We start from the raw sequence: 19570 nt of genomic DNA, 5'->3' as shown, positions 1-19570 counted from the left end.
AATTCTCAGAGGAATGGGCTCGTGACAATTGGCACAATTGGGAAGTTGTTGAAGAGCACTTAAAAGCAATTAGGGGCCGTACAAAGGATGGAAAAAATAAGGGAGTTATCAGCAAGAGGTTTGACACCTGTTTAGAAGCCCCATACCAAGACAGGGAGAATAGAGATAGGAGAGAGCAGGACCTAGAGAAGGACATAGAGAGCAGGAAGGCAACTGAGTTACTGATGTCTTTAAAAATTGAACAGCTGCAAAAACAACTGCAGGAAGAAAAGGAGAAAAGGCAAAAATTGGGAGAAAAGGTCAAAATAATGCTTATACAGGCTCCCCACCCCCCGACATTGTACAGATTAGGAAACTGATAGTATCCCCTGAAGATTGGGACGGAGACATCTGGGGTGATCCCGATGATAGTGAGCCAGAAGATGACATTCCTTTGTTCCCCATAAATCCTCCTGAATATGAAGCCAGACCTGTTGTTAAAACAGAAATAAGTGGGGGACCTCGGAGTAGTAATCCGCAGCATACTACACGAACCAGCCCCTGGGATCCGTTGCAATTGACAAATTTGCAAGAGAGATATAGCAGAAACCCCCGGGGAAACTGAAACTGAATACTTGTGGCGAGTATGCTTAAGTGGCGGCGACAGAATAATGTTAAGTCAGGATGAAGCCAGCGGCTACTGGGGTCCGGGAGTTTTCTTAAATTTAGGACCCGACCCAACAAATACACCCCATTCTATCACCAGCCGAGTAGCTTATTGGGCGTGAAGAATCAATACCATGGAGCAGGGTGAGCCCTCCATAATCCCCATTAAATCTCTAAGTGAGCTATCCACAGCTGTCACAGAAATCACTTGCATGCAAGCCATGCATGAACGAGGATGCCACGATGTCCCAGTATCTGCTACAGTAGATTTTGCAGTGATCCAATGACCACTGATCAGAGGAGCCCCAGCAATTCTTAAACCCCATCTAGCTGCAAAATGGGATGAAATTAGAAGAGATACTGAATTTAATACACAGGGCAATCATTCTCCCAGGCGACTCCCTACATGGGCAGAATTAATGCACAGAATTGTTAACTACTGCCATAAAATGGGCCGGAATGGTGCAGCAGTTGAAAAACAAAGCCAGATATCCTGGGGAGGAGATCACAAAGTAAGACTCATGAAACAGGGAACAGGAATTAAATCAAAGGGAAATAAAAACTTGCAAACAGAGTCTCAAGAACAGAGGAATGAATTGTGGAGGAAAGCATTAGCACTAGGCATTCCCTGAGCCGAGATTCAAGGTCAGCCTACTGGCATTATCTTGAGTCTGACTGAAGCATTCCAGAAACGAGATAATGGTGAAAACAGAAATCGTATTTCAACTTCTTTGAAGGGGGATAATCCCTTTCTCCCCCTTAAGGAGGAATTGCAGGACATGAAGTAAAAAAACGAGTGATGTCCAGAAGGCAATTGGGCCTGCCTGTTCGGAAAGTGGACACTTATCAGTGGATAAATGATGATGGCCCATACATATTAATTCCAGTTGGTCCTCGAAGACAATTAGTAAAGTTTTTAATAGATACGGGAGCACAAATTTCAATATTAACACAACAAGATGCTGAGAAGCTGGGCGTGCGATCCAGATGGCAAAAAGTTAGAATTACAGGTGTGAATGGGGGAACTGATCTATGTCAAACTGCCAAGGTTAGTTTATGACTCCCGGCAGAGAAGCGCATGTCGTCTACTCGCTTTGCAATTAAAGGGCATCATGAAAATATTTTAATTTTCGATATTTTAAACAGCTGAACCTGGTGCCTGCCAGACGGCAGCGTGTGGTCCTTCAGCTCAAACACCAACCCTAACCCGTGCAGAAACTGGGAGGCCGCAGTGCGGGTGCTCCACTCGGCCCCTGTACTCCCCGAGTCAAAGATTACTAATGTACCACAGCATCTGATCTCTGCTGTAGCACAAAAAGGCATTTCTGAAGTCATAGCTGACTTGGAGAAAAGACAAATTATCTCCAGAACCCTCTCCCCATATAACTCACCTGTCTGGCCAGTTTGGAAACCAGATGGGAGGTGGCGTTTAACAGTCGATTATCGTCATCTAAATGCTAATACAGCCCCGCTAATGGCCGTCGTACCAAACATTGCAACCTTAACAGCTACTCTGCAAGCAGCTGCACACCCATGGATGGTGACACTAGATGTAAAAGATATGTTCTTTATGGTTCCCTTGAAGGAGAAGGATAAAGAGAAGTTTGCTTTCACTTGGGAGGGAATACAATATACCTTTAACAGACTCCCACAGGGGTATAAACATTCACCCACGATTGCTCATGCTGCACTTGCTGAATTTTTACAGATAGTCTCCGCCCCCCAAGGTGTGAAACTGTACCAATAAATAGATGATATTCTGACTGGAGAAACTTCTCCTGAGACAGTGGGGGAAGCAGCAGCAGCAGTGTGGCAAGCACTAAATAAAGCAGAAATTGAGGTTCCACATGGAAAATGTCAGGGACCAAGTAAAGAAGTAAAATTTTTAGATACTTGCTGGATAGCAGGCAGTGCCGTGATTCCTCCAGAAAAATTGAAGAGCTGCAAATGCCCCAATCAAGGAAGTAGTTCCAACAATTAATGGGAACCTTAGGATATTGGAGGAAGCATGTGCCTGGATTTTCTATAATTTCCCATCGATTATACTCACTTTTACGGAAACACAGATCCTGGGAGTGGAGATCAGAACATAATGAGGCAGTAAAAATTCTGATTGAAGAATTAAAATCATACCAGTCACTGGGACCAGTACACCCCCGCGACCCTATCATAGCTGAATGGGGTTTCACAGACCATGATACTTACTGTAATCTGTTCCAAGCTGGCCCTGATGGGCAAAAAATACCTCTATTGTTTAGCTCAACTGCATTTAAAGAAACAAAACAATGGTACTCTGAATGGGAAAAGGGATTTTTGCCTTTAGTCCGAGCAGTTAAACAAGTTGAGAAAATACATCAGGGACAATCTGTGCAAACTAGAGGACCCTTTAATTTACTAGAAGCAATCCTAAAGGGAACTGCTCCCCCAGAAGGAGCACAGAAACCTACTATCAGAAAACAGTATGCCTACCTAACAGGAGTTGTAGAAAATATGCAATTAACTGAAGGGCACACTAAGGTTTCCAAATTGCAGATGCCCGTAAATACAGACCTTTTAGCGTTACAGTGTGGGAGAAGAGGAAGGCGGCAGCCTTGAGGGAAGTTTCGGCCTTGGAGGAAGTACGATAAACATGCTGAGCCTCAAGAGCAAGGAACCGTGGAAACAGTAAGCCGCCCAGATGGTATCCGCCACATAGCAACATCAGGAACTCAGAACTGTGATAAGGAACTGCTGACAGGGTCATTAGCAGTGTGAACCGCATGTGAACGGCTACCACAAGCCAATCCGCGTAGAGACCAGGCGCGTGAAGTAGTGAACTACTATGCGCGTGAAGTAGACACGGCTTAATGCATGATCTAACACTGTAGACTATATTAGAGCCGCGGGATAAGCAATAAAGGTCTTCGCTTCTCCACCTGGCGGAGTCCGTGCCTTTGGTTGCCACATTACAGCAACCTTTTAAACCTTCACCCATTCTGGATGCATCACCCCTCACTGAGAATACCCCAACAGAAAACATTTGGTTTACAGATGCTTCTGCAAAAAGAGTAAATGGTAAATGGCAATATAAAGCTATTGCATTAGATATTACGTATGGCAAACAAGTAATAGAGGAAGGTGAAGGCAGTGCACAAGTAGGAGAAATAAGAGCAGTCGTTTTGGCGGCACAGAATGGAGCAAAAATTATATATGTAGACTTTTATGCTGTATGGGCCAGCGCCACACAGTGGCTCTGTCAGTGGGAAACCTTAAACTGGGAAGTAAATGGATCCCCAGTTTGGAGAAGCAAAGACTGGCAATTATTGCTAGATATAGCCAGGAAAACACATTTTAAGATTGGATGGGTTAAAGCTCATGCTAAGGATAATCAGCCAGCCACAAAGTGGAATCAGAAGGTAGATGAGCTAACCAAAATTAGGAAAATCACCTTAGATTCAGAGTGGTATCGACTGGGAAAATGGTTACATCAAAACTTTGGCCACACAGGTAAAGAAGCACTTTGCTGCACAGAGTAAAGGCTGGCCTATAAACAGGAAAACTTGTGAAACTATTCTTATAGCATGTCCCCAGTGTAGACTGAGATTGCAGGCAGATCCTGCTAAAGCACCACCTCTACATATCAATGAAGGGAAAACTTTATGGTCTACATGGCAAATTGATTATATTGGACCATTCAAATCCTCTGCAAGATATCGACATATCATCACAGGAGTGGAGGTAGTCTTCGGCTTGCTTATGGCCACTAAGTGTCAGAGAGCCAATGGAAAAAATACAGTGCGAGGACTATCGTTGTGGTTCTCAAATCTACCTACTCCTGATGTTATCCAAAGTGATAATGGCTCACACTTTTCATGTAAAGAAGTACAAAATTGGGCAAAACAACAGGGAATTAAATGGGTATTCCACACCCCATACTACCCTCAATCAAATAGGATGGTAGAAAGAGCTAAGGGCTTATTGAAAAAGTATCTCAAACAACACAAGGCTCAATGAGATAGGAGACTTTCTAAAGTAGTCCATCAATTAAATAATCGATACGGGCCCAATGGAAGCCCTATAAGCCGAGCATTCTTTGTAAAAACTGAGCTCAGTGCTCCATCCATTGAGGAAAGATAATATCTAACAACATTACAGCCAGGACAGCCTGTGATGGTCAATTTACCAGCCATAGGTACTGTGCCTATGACCTTAACTAAACCTCATGGCCCACGTGCCTGGGAAGCTACTGATAGCAGTGGTGCAAAACACAGTATTAGTGCATGATGGATTTTTCCTTCTTTTTAACGGGGTAACCTGTTCGGACTCTCCCCACAGAAACAAGTCTCTGTTTTCTCTTACAGCACCCTGCAGGGTGGCAAACAGAAATGCTGTGTTCATGTTAATACTCCAAATCTCAACAATGCTGCTCCTAACCTGTGGTCAAAGAACTCTAGAGTGGCCACGGTCTCAAGCTCGTGTTAAGTATACTGGGAGTATGGGAATACACTCTAGGAAGGGAGATTTAAATCTTTCCACTGTGGTCATGCATGGAAGCAAAGTATACTCAGAAAATGAATGGAGCTGGGATACAGACAGAGCTGATAGAGTTCCCTGACTTCAGGGAACGGCAGGGAAAAGAATTCAAATAGGGTGCCCGATGATCAATGGGTCTACCCATGAGAGGGCATCTCAGATTTCAGTGTACAGCACTGTATCAAACCTAATAATCAACAGTACGAAATGCTGCGCCTCTGAAAAATTGGACTGTTGGTACAATTTTACCTTAGTACAGCCTGTTTTTGTAGTCTGTCTCTGGGCTCGCCATAGTGTGGGACTATCATTTAAATTCAAAATTGACATTACTGAGCCTCATACGACAACATCCACACCAACTGTAAAGGATGAGAAAACTCTATCCCCACAAATTTCTGAAATTGGACCATATGTGATAAAAAATACAGGCCAACAACGAGTGTTATTCAATCCATCATGGTCTCTTAAATGAGTAGAATTTCTGATGCAAATTAACATCTCTACCATCAAACTGACCTGTTCATCATTCCTGAGTACGTCCTACGCAGGATGGTTAGCATGGTTACATGGGCGAACACTCACCTCTCTGAGACGAACAAGGAGAGATGCAACCGGTATCATAGGGACAGGATTAGGAGTCTTAAATAGTATAGATGCCGAAGTACTTGCAAATAAACTGAGCACAACAACAAATGATTTAAGCAAATTGGAACACCCATTGCGATCGTCTCTATTAGCACTGGGAATTAACTGATGGCTCTTATCGGATGTATTGCCTCAGTGGGAAGGAATTAATAAGAGGGATCACCAATTGATTGTGGATGAACTTGGTATAGCCCAAACCAATGTTTCTCTAGCTCTTAGTTGTATCCAAGCTCAGCTGTGGATGCAATCTACAGTAGCAGCAATTGCATGAGAAGGTGAAGAAGGTACCTTACCCACTGAAATTTGAAAGGTAATCTGGGATAATGCAACTGAATTTGAAAGGGAATTCCAGTCCTGGTGGTATTTAGTCAGTTTTACTTATGACCCCATCAACAATAAGGCTACAGCTTTTGTCCTAACAATATGCGATGCTTCGGTATACACCATATACCCAATCATTGCACTAGGATTAAATCACAATGGAACTATACTCCATCCATTAGAACATAGAGTGTGGGCCCAATGGAATGGGAACAAATGGCAGACCGTTGATGTTAATGCATGTGTTGTATGAGAACAACAAGGATTTATTTGTGAGAGTAACACCATCAAAGCCCAAGACATTTGTCTTGACACTGAACAGAATGTTTGTCATTTTGAAATACATCTCGATGAAAACCCTGAAACTGTACTTATATATATTGGAAAAGGATGTGTTTCTATGAGAACCCTTTGTAATACTATATCCGTAGATAACGTTACTGTAGATACAAGTAATCACTCAAATGTTTGTGTTTGTAACTTTACTAAAGTTATGGGATGTGACTTCAATTATTCAGCTCCTGTTACATCTTATCAATTGCTACAATCTAATTATACATTGATTCGAGACTTGTTGCCTACCCCTATCGGAATGAATCTTACATTGGTGAAGAAACTTCTACAATACGATGACCTGTGTCAGCTGCTAGAACAAATCCAAAACAATGGTCACAAAACTCTAATCACTGTTCAGTATGATACAGAAGAGATACACTGTGTCTTTGAAAGAATAAAGAAGGATGGAGAACACCATTGGTGGGAAATTCTTCTTGGATGGTCACCAACAGCAACGGGAGTGCTTAATCATATGCTTCACCCAGTTGTGATCTTACTGGTTCTAATTTTAATATGTTTGTTGCTTATAGTTATGCTGTATATAAAAATCTGGTACTTGACCAAACAAATAACCCAACTTCAACCACCCAAAACATAAAAATTAACAAATAGCAGTGCTTTACTGTCTACTTACCATGGATCTCTAAGCGCATAAACTGTCAATATACTATTTATGGCACAGAGGCAAGAGGTGACCGCACCACCACTCTGTGAAGGTAAGATGAATTGACTATAGTCACGGGGTGGAGTGTGGTGGTGTGCTCTCCCCCTCCCCAGCTCCTGCTCAAGTCATAACCATCACCTGGACTTTGGGGGATGGCTGGCAACACAGCCAAAACACTGTCTGGAATGGGGACCTAGATATTTTGTTCCCATGAGAATATGACTATAGGTCAATTATCTTACTCTATAAATAGTGGACAGCCCAAGAGCCCTTTGAGCTCTCCTGCACGGCAGTGGGCTGCACGCCAGGATCTCCCCTTGAGTGGGGACGCTCGCCTAAGGTTCTACTCCTCGAGGTTGAGAGATTCCTTGCCGCAACAGATTCTCGGTAAGTGACTAATAGCATGCTAAACTTTGAAATCTTAGGTAAGTGATATAAAGGATTGATTGTGCATATATAATCCTTTAGACATAAACCGTTGACCAAGTCTGGGACTAGGATTGGATCCAGCCGCACCTAAACTCCTCTCTGAGAAGGAGTTCAGAAAGCAAGGGGGTCCTTTCTGAACCTCGTGACTCAACGGGAGGGTGTCCCTGACAGCTTGTCTGACCCTGTCCTCTGTGCAGTAAATAATCAAGTGTACCTTGCCATCGAATCTTGTAAAACACTGTCGCATTCACTACCAACTTTGTTAAATCGCTGTTTTATATTAATAAATATTTCACTACTTCGTGTTGAGGGAGGTGATTCTGCCCCTCTACTCCACTCTAATGAGACCCAATCTGGAGTACTGCATCAAGCTCTGGTGTCCCCAGTACAAGAAAGACATGGACCTGTTAGAACAGGTCCAGAGGAGGGCCATGAAAATGATCAGAGGGCTGGAACACCTCTCCTATGAAGAAAGTCTTAGAGAGTTGGGGTTGTTCAGCCTGGAGAAGAGAACATTTTTAATGAAAATTTTTCATGACTCTTCTCAATTCTGAGAAGTGATGCATTGTAGCTATGGTAAGAAAATCATATCTAGTTGGAGTCTTCCTAACAAAACATGCTTAAATTTGGAACACAGTGCCATTCCTAAAGTTACTAGAATAGCATTTCAAATAGGTCAGTAGCATATTTACTTACATTGTAAACAAGGCAAAGTGCAAGGTCCTGCATGTGGGTCGGGGCAATCCCAAGTGCAAATACAGGCTGGGCAGAGAATGGATTGAGAGCAGCCCTGAAGAGAAGGACTTGGGCGTGTTGGTTGATGAGAAGCTCAACGTGACCTGGCTATGTGCGCTTGCAGCCCAGAAAGCCAACCACATCCTGGGCTGCATCAAAAGAAGCATGATCAGCATGTCGAGGGAGGTGATTTTGCCCCTTTACTCTGCTCTGGTGTTCAAGACAAGGCTGGATGGGGCTTTGAGCAACCTGGTCTAGTGGGAGGTGTCCCTGCCCATGGCAGGGGGTTGGAACTCGATGATCTTTAAGGTCCCTTCCAACCCGAATCATTCTATGATTCAATGGTTGCTCAAAGCCCGACCTAACATGGCCTTGAACACCTCCAGGGATGGGGCATCCACAACTTCCCTGGGCAACCTGTTCCCGTGTCTCACCACCCTCATTTTAAAAAATTTCATCCCAATATGTGATCTAAATCTAGCCTCTTTCAGTTTAAGGTGCTCCAGCCCTCTGATCATCTTCGTGGCCCTCTGCTTGAGCAACCTAGTCTACTGGAAGGTGTCCCTGCTCATGGCAGGGGGTTTGGAACTAGATGATCTTTAAGGTCTCTTCCAACCCAAACCATTCTATGATTGTATGATCGTTTAGCTTTCACAAAGGATGTTACGGACACTGCATGACATTAAGATACCTAGACAATTTGCTGTTTATCATGGATGCACATAGAAGAAAAATGTGTTATGATAATAAACCTTTGGCAAAAGAGTAATTTCTTTATTCTCAAGTCATATGCTTTGAATCATTTTATTCAAATGCAATTTAACTTTTCACTTTCACAAAATACACTACAATTAGTCATCAATCAGAAAATTAAATGAGGAAAGGTCTTTAGTATACAGATAAAACCTGTTGAAATGGATACTGCAGGGAAGCATGCTTGTGGAACTGTTTCTAAGTCTATACACAACCATGTATTTGATTCAAAGAAAAACAATTCCCTCATTTTAACCAGGACTACTCTTTTTTCACTAATAATAATACATTACAGTATTGTTTTCCTAACCTGAAGTCCTAAACGAACTCCAGCTCAAACTTCAGAACTTAAAAAAGCTCAAGTTACTTAAATTATATATATATTTATTATTAAAAAGGTTAAATATCTTTTCCTTAATAGTGATTCCTTTAATCTTTGGCAGCCTTACAACAGCCCTTATGGTATAAGGCAAAAGAGCTATAGCTGTAGTGCCATCTACGTCTCAGGCATGATGGTATCTTTGAATAAACACCAATTAAAGCAAAAAACGTAATTACATTTGCTTATATATTGTATTTACATATTTAAGATGAAATTACTGTTGCTGGTAGAGGTTATTATTGGACCAATCCTAGTAATTTTGCCCACTAAGCCCAGATCTTGCACTACAGTCTGCTCTAGCAGATCCAGTTGCAAGGGTGAGGCTATAACCTGTTTGAACCAAGTAAACAGAAGAACCAAACCCATGTTCTAAAACCACTAACTTCTCACTTGCCATCAGTAGATCCTCCAGTTTTGAATAAGGAGATACCAACCCCTCCAAAACTAAACTCAGCACAGGTCAGCTCAGTTTGTCACAGACAAACTAAAATGTACAAATGAAGAAATAAAGTGGGAAAACTCACTTTCCCTATAGCTGTTCTTTAAAAAGCTGCTGCTCCCCTTCCACCCATAATATGAGGCTATGTCTCCCCTCAGAATTAATACCATAAGTCTAAGGATGAAACCAAAAGCAACAAAACTTTCTGAAAACATACATTTATAATAAGGGACATTCCACAAGACACCCCATAGGTTTGCTCTAAAAATGCATTCCTGAGAAATTGAATGGCTATGTGAACTGAGCACACCTGCTTGCAGTGCATGTTTCAGGGTTGCAAATAAATAAATACATTTTAGAACAATGAAAAAGTGACTCTCTAGCAAGACTAATTTTAATAGTTAACAGCAGCATTATAGAATTTAGGACAAAACAAAGGAAAAGCCTAGATTAGGTTTCTAAATGCTTTATTCCAAACAGAAAACCAAGGAACTTGAGATTTGGAGTACCTGGAGAAGGGACTCAAGAATGAGCTAAAAATGGAATGGGAAAAAACTCAAGAAAAGAAAATACATTAAAGCTGATGAACAGCATCTAGAAATCAAATCTAGTGGAAAAAATTATTTCTGGCAAATCTGAAACATCATATCATCTCTGTAAAGCATGCCACATTTCTTCTAATATTCAGCAGAAAAAAAACATTCCTAAACATATACATTATCATTTACTAAATATGGTTTCAAGTTTGTTCTCCTTATTTATCTCACAAAACAATATATTTTTGTTGAAAAATTATAAGTGCATAGAAAAGCTTGCATTATTCTGGCTTATCTGATACACAGTAAAACTTTAAACTTCAACTAAAACTTAAAACATCTACCACATCAAGTAAAAACAACAGTTTTAGCTTACTCACAGCATTATATTCCTACTTACAAGTATGTAAGCATTCTGTTACAGTGGTGGCATCAATCAGGTATCCGTTGCATAAATGACAGGTTATATGGACATTAATGTCCCAAAGCTTAATCTTTCTAGTCATCATCTTTGGTATCTGTAAGGAAAAAATAAAATTCACCCACACATTACATAGCAACTCAGATGTACTGATGAGGTAAAAGTGGTTTTGGAATAAATGAGTAACTATAATTCACCTTAAAGATATACTTATGTAGATAGCTTCAGGCTCTTGTATACTTATGCATATATTTTGAGTGAGTACTAAACTTCTAAAAGATGATAAAAATGAATGGTGACATAATTGAAATCTACACTATTTTACATGTCAAAGTTTCAGAGTGGAAGAGTCCTAGTACATTATTAACACTGACAAAGTGTGGTAGGTTAGTTAGCCTTGACTAACTGCCAAACTCCCACCTAGCTGCTTGCTCACTTCCTCTCCTCAGCAGAACAGGTAGAGAAAGTAGGAAGAACAGGAACGAGAAAGCTCATGGTTTGAGATAAAAATAGGGAGATTGCTTACCAATTACAGTCACAAGCAAAACAGACTCAACTTGGGGAAAATTAACTTAATTTATTGCCAACTAAAATAAAAATGTAATTACTAAGTCAGGTAGGGGGAAACAAAAGACAAACATTAAACCAACACCTTTCCTCCCCCCATTCTCCATGCCCAACTTCACTCCTTCACTCCAGACTCCTCCACCCCACCCCCCTGAGCTGCACAGGGGGAATGGGGGTGGGGGGTTATAGTTAGTATATAATGTTTTTTCTCTGCTGCTTCTTCCTTCTGACACTTTTCCTCTGCTCTGTTGTGGGTTCTCCACAGGCAGCAGTTTCTTTAGGACTGTCCATCTACTCTGGCATGGATCCTCCACAGGCTGCAGGGAATATCTGCTCCAGCACCATGGAGCACCTCCTCCTCCTTTCTCTGACCTTGGTGTTGCCTCTGTTGTTTCTCATTCTTTTTGTGCTCTCCTCCTCTCTCTGTCCAGTTTTTTCTGCCCTTTCTTTAATATGTTTTCACAGAGGTGCCACAGACTTTTATTATGGGCTCAGCTTTGGCCTGTGGTGGGTCCATTGCCAAGCCAGCTATGTCCAGCACAGGGCAGTCCCTGACCTCTTCCCACAGAGGCCACACCCCTGCAGCCTGCCCCCCTTGCCACTTGCATCCAATACACTAAGGGATGCAGATTTAAGACCAAATCCTATTTTACTCATCCAAGTAATTTCAGTCAAGCTACTAATTAAGACATCTGAAAGTGAAGAGAGATGATCCTCCTGTAATTGGAAAAGTGCAAAATCAAAAGGAATAGGTCTGATTTGACAAATTTGGGTTAGCCACACTAAGTGTCAGCCTCACATCTCCTTATGATTAGAGCATGATTTTGAATCCATATCTGAAAAATGGAGCTGAAAAGTAAAATAAAACAGGTTTCTTAAATGTCAAAAATCAATTTAAATAAAGAAAATATGACAAACTAAACTTCTTGTCCCGTCAGTAAATCTACACACTGTTGTACTAAGAAATGTGAAATACAGGAGTGAATCCAAGCATTAACCAGGATAAGAAGCTAAAGGGATTATGGTAAAAACTGAAATAAAGAAATAATTTGTCTTCTGGAGAATATTGGATATTTCTTTCCCCCATTATAGTGTAGTCAAGCAATGCCAAATGAGGCATCAACCAGTAAGAGCTCAGGTAGGACAAAATATAATAAGATGTGAAATAACTATAGAATAAAGAAGAAAAAATGCTACAAAATAGGTAGTCTAATTAAAGTAATTTTTGTCAGGAAAACAGAGGATAGCAAAGATAATACAAAATCTAGACAAACATCCATTTAATGAATGGGAAATAAAAATCAGATATTTTTTGGTAAAGGAAAAATATACATCTAGTAGAATGCCCTGATTACACCTAAGCAGCAAATAAACCTGGTAAGTTTTATAGAACTTGCAAAAAGCACACCAGAAAACTCAGTAGTTGTTTAAAGAACACACTGGAATCTATTAGCATGAAGTAGAGGTACAGAGGCAACTTTTTCCAAGGCATTAGTCACTTCAACTTCAAAATAAGATGCAAGCCACAATAAGAGTTTTCTCCAGAAGGCCTGACTCATACTGCCAACATGCAGGTGTTAAAACAAGAGAACAGATTTACTACACATGCAGAGGTCCTGACATACAAGTTTCAGCACAAGATGAATCTCTGACAGGCAATGAAATTTTGAATGTTCATAAGTTCTCAGCATCAGATTTCACTTTAGCTTGCATCTTGTGGGCTTGAGCCATACACAACTCAAGCCACACATTGTCCTTTGCTCACAGAAGGGTCAAAGAATTGGGATACATCAGCATTTTTAAAGATAGCTAAGCCATAACAGTGAAATGCCTTAAAATGCTATGTTAGAAGAAGCGATGCCAGATATACTTGTAACTATTTAGAAAGACAAGAAGAAGCTAGCAACAAAATGGTACATTATGAAGATGTCACTTCGAGTAGACTAGAGATACTGACTGACCTAGACCTTGGAGACAAACTGATGTGTTTCCCAACATGCTTTTTTTAATCTGCAAAGTGAACATTGCTTTATAATTCATAACTCTTAAGTTATCATTATCCTTTCTCGTTAAAGTAACATCTGAAATAGGAAGTTCTAAGTCTGCCATGAGGCAATTCCCATTTGAGTTGAGATGCTATTTTTAGAGAGGAAAAGAGAAAACAATTATTTAAAAAAACCCACAAACAATATGGCGGGTTAACCTTGGCTAGCCACCAGGTGCCCATGAAGTCATTTTCACTAAAGATAAAGTTTTCACTTGCTGAGTGTTGTGCTTCATCCCTGAGGGATCTGCATCTGCTTTACGCTCATAACACTTGGTGCAGTTGGCAGGATCCATCAGGTATGATGCCGCTTTAGTCTAAAGTGGGGGAGGCAGGGAAGCTTGAGCTGTCCCTGTGGCGCATACCAGGATGGCCCCTGACAGAGGAATGGGGTTCAGTTTGTGCGAATGGTGTTAGGCTGGTCAGCTCCGCAGACTGGCCAGAGTTGCAAAAAGCGGCCAAAGTAACACTGCAAAGCAGTGAGTGAAGCATCGTGGTTGTTCCACACTGCGCTCCACGCTCTGGATGAGATCTTACAACTACATAGGATGCTCTCAGGTAAGGAACAAGAATGTCAGGATTTGGTGGATGCACAGAGTATGGTTGGAATGGACGCAGCAGTTAACACATGCTTGTGAGGTCTCAGCAGCCAGAGTACCAAACACAAAGTGAGCGAAGGTCAGGAAAGGGCCAGTCTCTGTGTCACAGGTACAGGCTGTGATAGCGACAGACACTTGGGATCCGGAGTGCTGGGATGGAAATATCTGGAGTTCCTCCTCGTCGGAGGGGTGGTCTGAAGGCAATTCTATGCAAAGTACTAACAATCGCCAGATGCGGCCCATCCGTGAAATGTGCATGGAAGGCAGAAGGATGCAGTCCGAGGTGTGGCAGACATTTAAAACAGCAGAATTACAAGCACTTTCAAACAGACTCCTGGAGAGGGTCTATTGGAATGTAACATATGGGTGTGGGATAATGCAGGGAATACTGTGCTCCTCCTTCACGATGAGCTACAGCAAATGGGAGTTCTCAGATTCGTCAGACATTGTAGGAGATTCAGGGAATAGGGGACAACAGTGGTCAAGACATTGAGGCTCCTTCTTTGTATCAATGGTTGCTGGTTGTGTCTGATGCAGTATATCTGTCTACTGGAGAGCTAGCAGCCACTGTTCAACCATGGAGAACAATCCCTGAGTGTGTAAATGCTCTATGGCAGTTGGGGATGGCTCACATGGTAACGTTGGGATGCACCAAGGCTCCTGATGATGTCCAAGTCACAAAATCGATTGAGACAACATTCCTTAGGTTGGCCCCCACAGAATTAGAAGTGCCATTAATGGCAATTGTAATGGCCACTGATGAATGGATGGGAGAACTGGTGGGGGCACTGATGCAATTGGATTCTGTATTGGGTACAAAAGCGGTGCGAGCAGCAAAAGGGAAGAGAACGATAAGGGAACCTGGCCAGGCTGGACAAGAGAAGGGAAAAGGAAAAGTGACATGGAATACAATATGGGCTGAACTTCTATGGGCAGAGGTGCCCCAGGAAGAAATTAATGGATTACCAACTCCAGAGTTATATAAAAGTTGGCTACAATTGTCAGCAGGGCAGCGTAGTGCATCACCGATCAGAAATGGCAAGGGGGGGCTGCAAGAAACACTGCAATGTCACCCATTCCTGCAGTGCCCAGTGCCCCAGTTGAATGGTCCCTACCGCCAGCATGGGATTGACTTGTAGATGGGCCCTCCACAGTGGGAACAGTGACAATGAGCGAGGGGGACCGACACTCTACTGGGGCAGGTGGAGACTGTGGCTGGAGTTGTAACAGTAAAATTGACAACAGGTAAAGCACTCCCATTTAAAGCTACAGTGCTTGCGGCTCCAATTGGTGAATATGTATTGGGAATGGACGTGCTGTGTGGCCATCAGGTCGATACACAGTATGGACTTTTTGCATTTGGGCACCCCTGATATATTTGGGTGTTTTGAGTTGCAGAGATGATTTTGCAGGGTCATCCAAAGTGGGACCCGGTGAAGTTGCCAACCTCAATTCAACCCGTGTCATTGTGTCAATACTGCATTCCGGGGGGTGAAAAAGAAATTCAAAAGACTATCACTGCTTTACAGCAAGCTGGCATTGCACAGACAGCATTGAGCCCGATTAATAGTCACATCTGGCTGGTGAAGACGGAACATGGCATATGACAGTCAATTACTGTGCTCTGAACTGGGTAACCCCAGAACTCACAGCAATAGCGCCAGATATGGTAAGATTGCTAGAGCACATAACCACTACTGCTCAGCTATGGCACAGAATCACAGAATCTTCATGGTTGGAAGGGACCTTTGAGATCATCGAGTCCAACCATACACACACACAAAAAAAAAACCCAACCCAACAATCTTAGGCACTAGAGCATGCCCTGAAGTGCCATGTCTACACGTTTCTTAAATACCTCCAGGGACTCCACCACCTCCCTAGGCAGGCCGTTCCAGTGCCTGACCACTCTCTCAGTAAAGTAATTCTTCCTAATATCTAATCTAAACCTCCCCTGCCGCAACTTCAGACCATTTCCTCTGGTCCTGCCATTATTCACTTGGGAGAAGAGGCCAACACCCACCTCTCTACAACCTCCTTTCAGGGAGTTGTAGAGGGCAATGAGGTCTCCCCTCAGCCTCCTCTTCTCCAAACTAAACATGCCCAGTTCCCTCAGCCTCTCCTCATATGACTTCTTCTCTAGACCCCTCACCAGCTTGGTGGCTCTCCTCTGGACACGCTCCAGCACTTCAATGTCCTTCCTGTAGTGGGGGGCCCAGAACTGAACACAGCACTCGAGGTGAGGCCTCACCAGGGCAAAGTACAGAGGCACCATCACTTCCCTGGTCCTGCTGGCCACGCTATTCCTGATACAGGCCAGGATGCCGTTGGCCTTCTTGGCCACCTGGGCACACTGCTGGCTCATGTTAAGCCGGCTGTCCACCAACACCCCCAGGTCCTTTTCTGCTGGGCAGCTTTCCAACCACTCTTCCCCAAGCCTGTAGCGTTGCCTGGGGTTATTGTGACTGAAATGCAGGACCCGGCACTTGGCCTTATTAAAGCTCATCCCATTGGCCTTGGCCCATTGATCCAGCCTGTCCAGGTCCCTCTGTAGAGCCTGCCGACCCTCAAGCAGATCAACACTCCCACCTAGCTTGGTGTCATCTGCAAACTTACTGAGGGTGCACTCAATCCCCTTATCTAGAACATCAATAAAGATATTAAACAAGACTGGCCCCAAAACTGAGCCCTGAGGGACACTACTGGTGACTGCCTGCCAACTGGATTTTACCCCATTCATCACAACTCTCTGGGCACGGCCCTCCAGCCAGTTTTTTTACCCAGTGAAGAGTACACTTGTCTATGCTGTGATTCGCCAGCTTCTCCAGGAGAACGCTGTGGGGGACGGTGTCAAAGGCCTTACTAAAGTCCAGGTAGACAACATCCACAGCCTTCTTGGCATCGAGAAGGCGGGTGACATGGTCATAGAAAGAGATCAAGTTGGTTAAGCAGGACCTCCCTGTCCTGCTTAATCACACTGTAATCGATCTGGCAAACATATTCTTTTCTACTGATATCCACCCTGACAGTCAGAATCAATTTGCTTTTACTTGGCAGGCATGGCAATACACAAGCATTCTCCAATCATTTGCCATTTGTTGGTGCAGGCACATTTGGAGCAAATTGCTCTTCCTCATGGAGTCTAATGCTACCATTACATCGATGACATAATGGTGTCGGGACCAGATGAAAAGGTAGTTCAAGAAGCGCTGGATATTACACTGGTGGCGCTACAGGAGGGGGATGGGTGGTGAATCCAAAGGAAATCCAAGGTCTCATAGAAAGTGGTGTGTACCTTGGTGTGCTCTGGGTAGGTGCCAAAAGGCAAATTCCTCCGAAAGTACAACATACCATACAAGCATTTCCCATACAAGCAACTAAGGCACAGTTACAGAGTCTTTTAGTTTTGTTAGGGTTTTGGTGGGCACCTGGCATTCTTAACGAGACCCTTGCAGGAACTGGTACGAAAAGCAGCAGTGGCACCTTCACCACCACCAAGCTTTTGATCTATGTAAGGAAGCTGTGGTGGAACGTGTGTTTGGTTTCACCTGAGAAAGAGCGACCTTTTGAATTAGAGGTTACTACTGTTGGAGATGTTGCATCTTGGGGCCTGTGGCAACAAGTGGCACTGCAACACAAAGAGCCTATTAGGTTCTGGCTGTGGACATTGTGAGGAGCAGAAGACGGTTATATGCCCTGGAAAAACAGATTCTAGCAGTAGTTTGGGCACTGCAAGACACTGAACGTATCACAGGTTCCTTGCCTGTGACTGTTCGAACACCCATTCCCTTGGTTGGCTGGGTTGCAGATGAATCAGATCAAGCTCATACAGGGATGGCACAGGTGCCCACTCATTTTAAATGGAAACACTATCTGCAACGGTGCCTGCGTATGGGCAGTCCAACCATTTCAACCCCACACGCACTTTTGTTAGGAGCTACCACTTTTGAACATGAGCCATCTCTATCAATTGCCTGTGATTAGGCCGCTGACTGCCCTGTCCCCCATGGCGGAAGCACCACCAGTTGAAGATGGTCCAACAGAATGCCAACAAGCAGTTTGGTTTACTGATGAGTCAGCAAGCTACACCCCTACGGGACATCATCAGTGGCACACAATAGTGTATGTATGTCCCATATAAGGATGAAGTTGCATATGCATGGAGGGGCAATTCTAGTCAATGGGCTGAACTGCATGCAGCAACTCTCAGAATAGAAAAGGCCACTGGAGAAGTTTTCTTATATACTGATAGTTGAATGGCCTATAAAGATCTACAGACTTGGATAACATCCTAGGAAGCAGCTAACTGGCAAGCAGCAGGCCATCCTATGTGGAGTGCTGTGTGAGTCAGCACAAGCAGGGCGCAGGAACAACCACAAAACCATAGATGAAATGCAAAGAGCAAATTTATTTTTGTTACCTTACCAACTGGGGGATCCCTGAAGCAGCACCCAGTCAGAGGCACACAAAAAGAAACGCAGGCACTGTGGAGCTTGGTCCTTGCTAGAGGATCACCAAACCTGCTGTTTTCACCTGTATTTCAAGGATTCGTGCAGGCGTAGTTTACCACTGTGCTTTGATCTTTCCCACAGCAGGGCAGGAATCTCAAGCATGTTCAATAGGGTGCCTCTAAGTCTATCACAGGCCAATGTTATCTAAATACAGATGTTCTATTTGTCCAACACACAAAGCTAAATAACAATTAGCATGATATATGTTTTTCTACACCCCAGCTGCAAGTCACTTGAGCGTGTTTACAATCCTCCTTGCCAATCTTCCATTATTTTCCCACAGGTGCTGACCTATGGCAGCAGCTACTTGAGTTTGCGTGACACTTTCCCTTGTCAGTCCAACACGTAGACACACACATGAAAAATAATACGCTGGAAGCTCAGTTAAACGCAGAGGCTGATACCACGGTGAGTACCCATATAAGCGTACAGGTGGCTGTTTAACATGAGGCTGCAGGCCATCATGGTGCCTGTGCTATGTGGCTTCATGGTTTAAGCAAAGGTATAGACATTCCTTTGATGGCTTATTGCACTGCACAAGCTAATTGTGCCATTTGTACTCAGCTTACTCCGGTTGCTGATGGTGCACACCAGTGCAACCACAGACGGTGCCATACAATGTGGATCAGCCCCATGTCAAGATTGGCAAATTGACTACGTTGGTCCTCTCCTGCCTTTCAAAACATATTTTTATCTCTTGACTCCAGTAGACACATATAGGGGAATATTAGTAGCTTTTCCTAGTACAAGGGCAGATGCAGCTGCCACCGTTGCTGCCCTCACCCAATTATGTATGCGTCATTACGGTGTACCATTCAGCATGATCAAGGAATCCATTTTGCTGCACAGAGAGTCCAAGACTGGGCCAATGATGTGGGTATATGATGGTTATATCACCTACCATATACCCCAACAGCAAACAGTCTGGTAGAGCGTACAAATGGCCTCTTAAAGGATCAAATATGAAAATTGACAGCTACGCACACACTGAAGGGGTGGAGGGAGGTGCTGTGACAGGCAGTGTTCTACCT

At 43.2% G+C, this 19570-nt stretch overlaps 1 protein-coding gene and 1 pseudogene across 1 annotated transcript in view; one reads left to right on the top strand and one right to left on the bottom strand.

Moving 5' to 3' along the window:
• Nucleotides 1-19570, bottom strand: part of LOC141476654 (polycomb group RING finger protein 3-like) — a 104070-nt gene that overhangs the window by 35334 nt on the left and 49166 nt on the right. The window contains exon 3 of the mRNA XM_074165447.1: nucleotides 10798-10915. Coding sequence (XP_074021548.1) covers nucleotides 10798-10906 — 109 coding nt within the window. The 5' untranslated portion in view covers nucleotides 10907-10915. The remainder of the gene's footprint in view (nucleotides 1-10797; nucleotides 10916-19570) is intronic.
• LOC141476732 (uncharacterized) lies at nucleotides 1105-7057 on the top strand (annotated as a pseudogene).

This window comes from Numenius arquata, chromosome W, assembly GCF_964106895.1.
Source record: "Numenius arquata chromosome W, bNumArq3.hap1.1, whole genome shotgun sequence".
Lineage (NCBI taxonomy): Eukaryota > Metazoa > Chordata > Aves > Charadriiformes > Scolopacidae > Numenius > Numenius arquata.
This window is presented reverse-complemented; position numbering and strand designations above follow the sequence as displayed.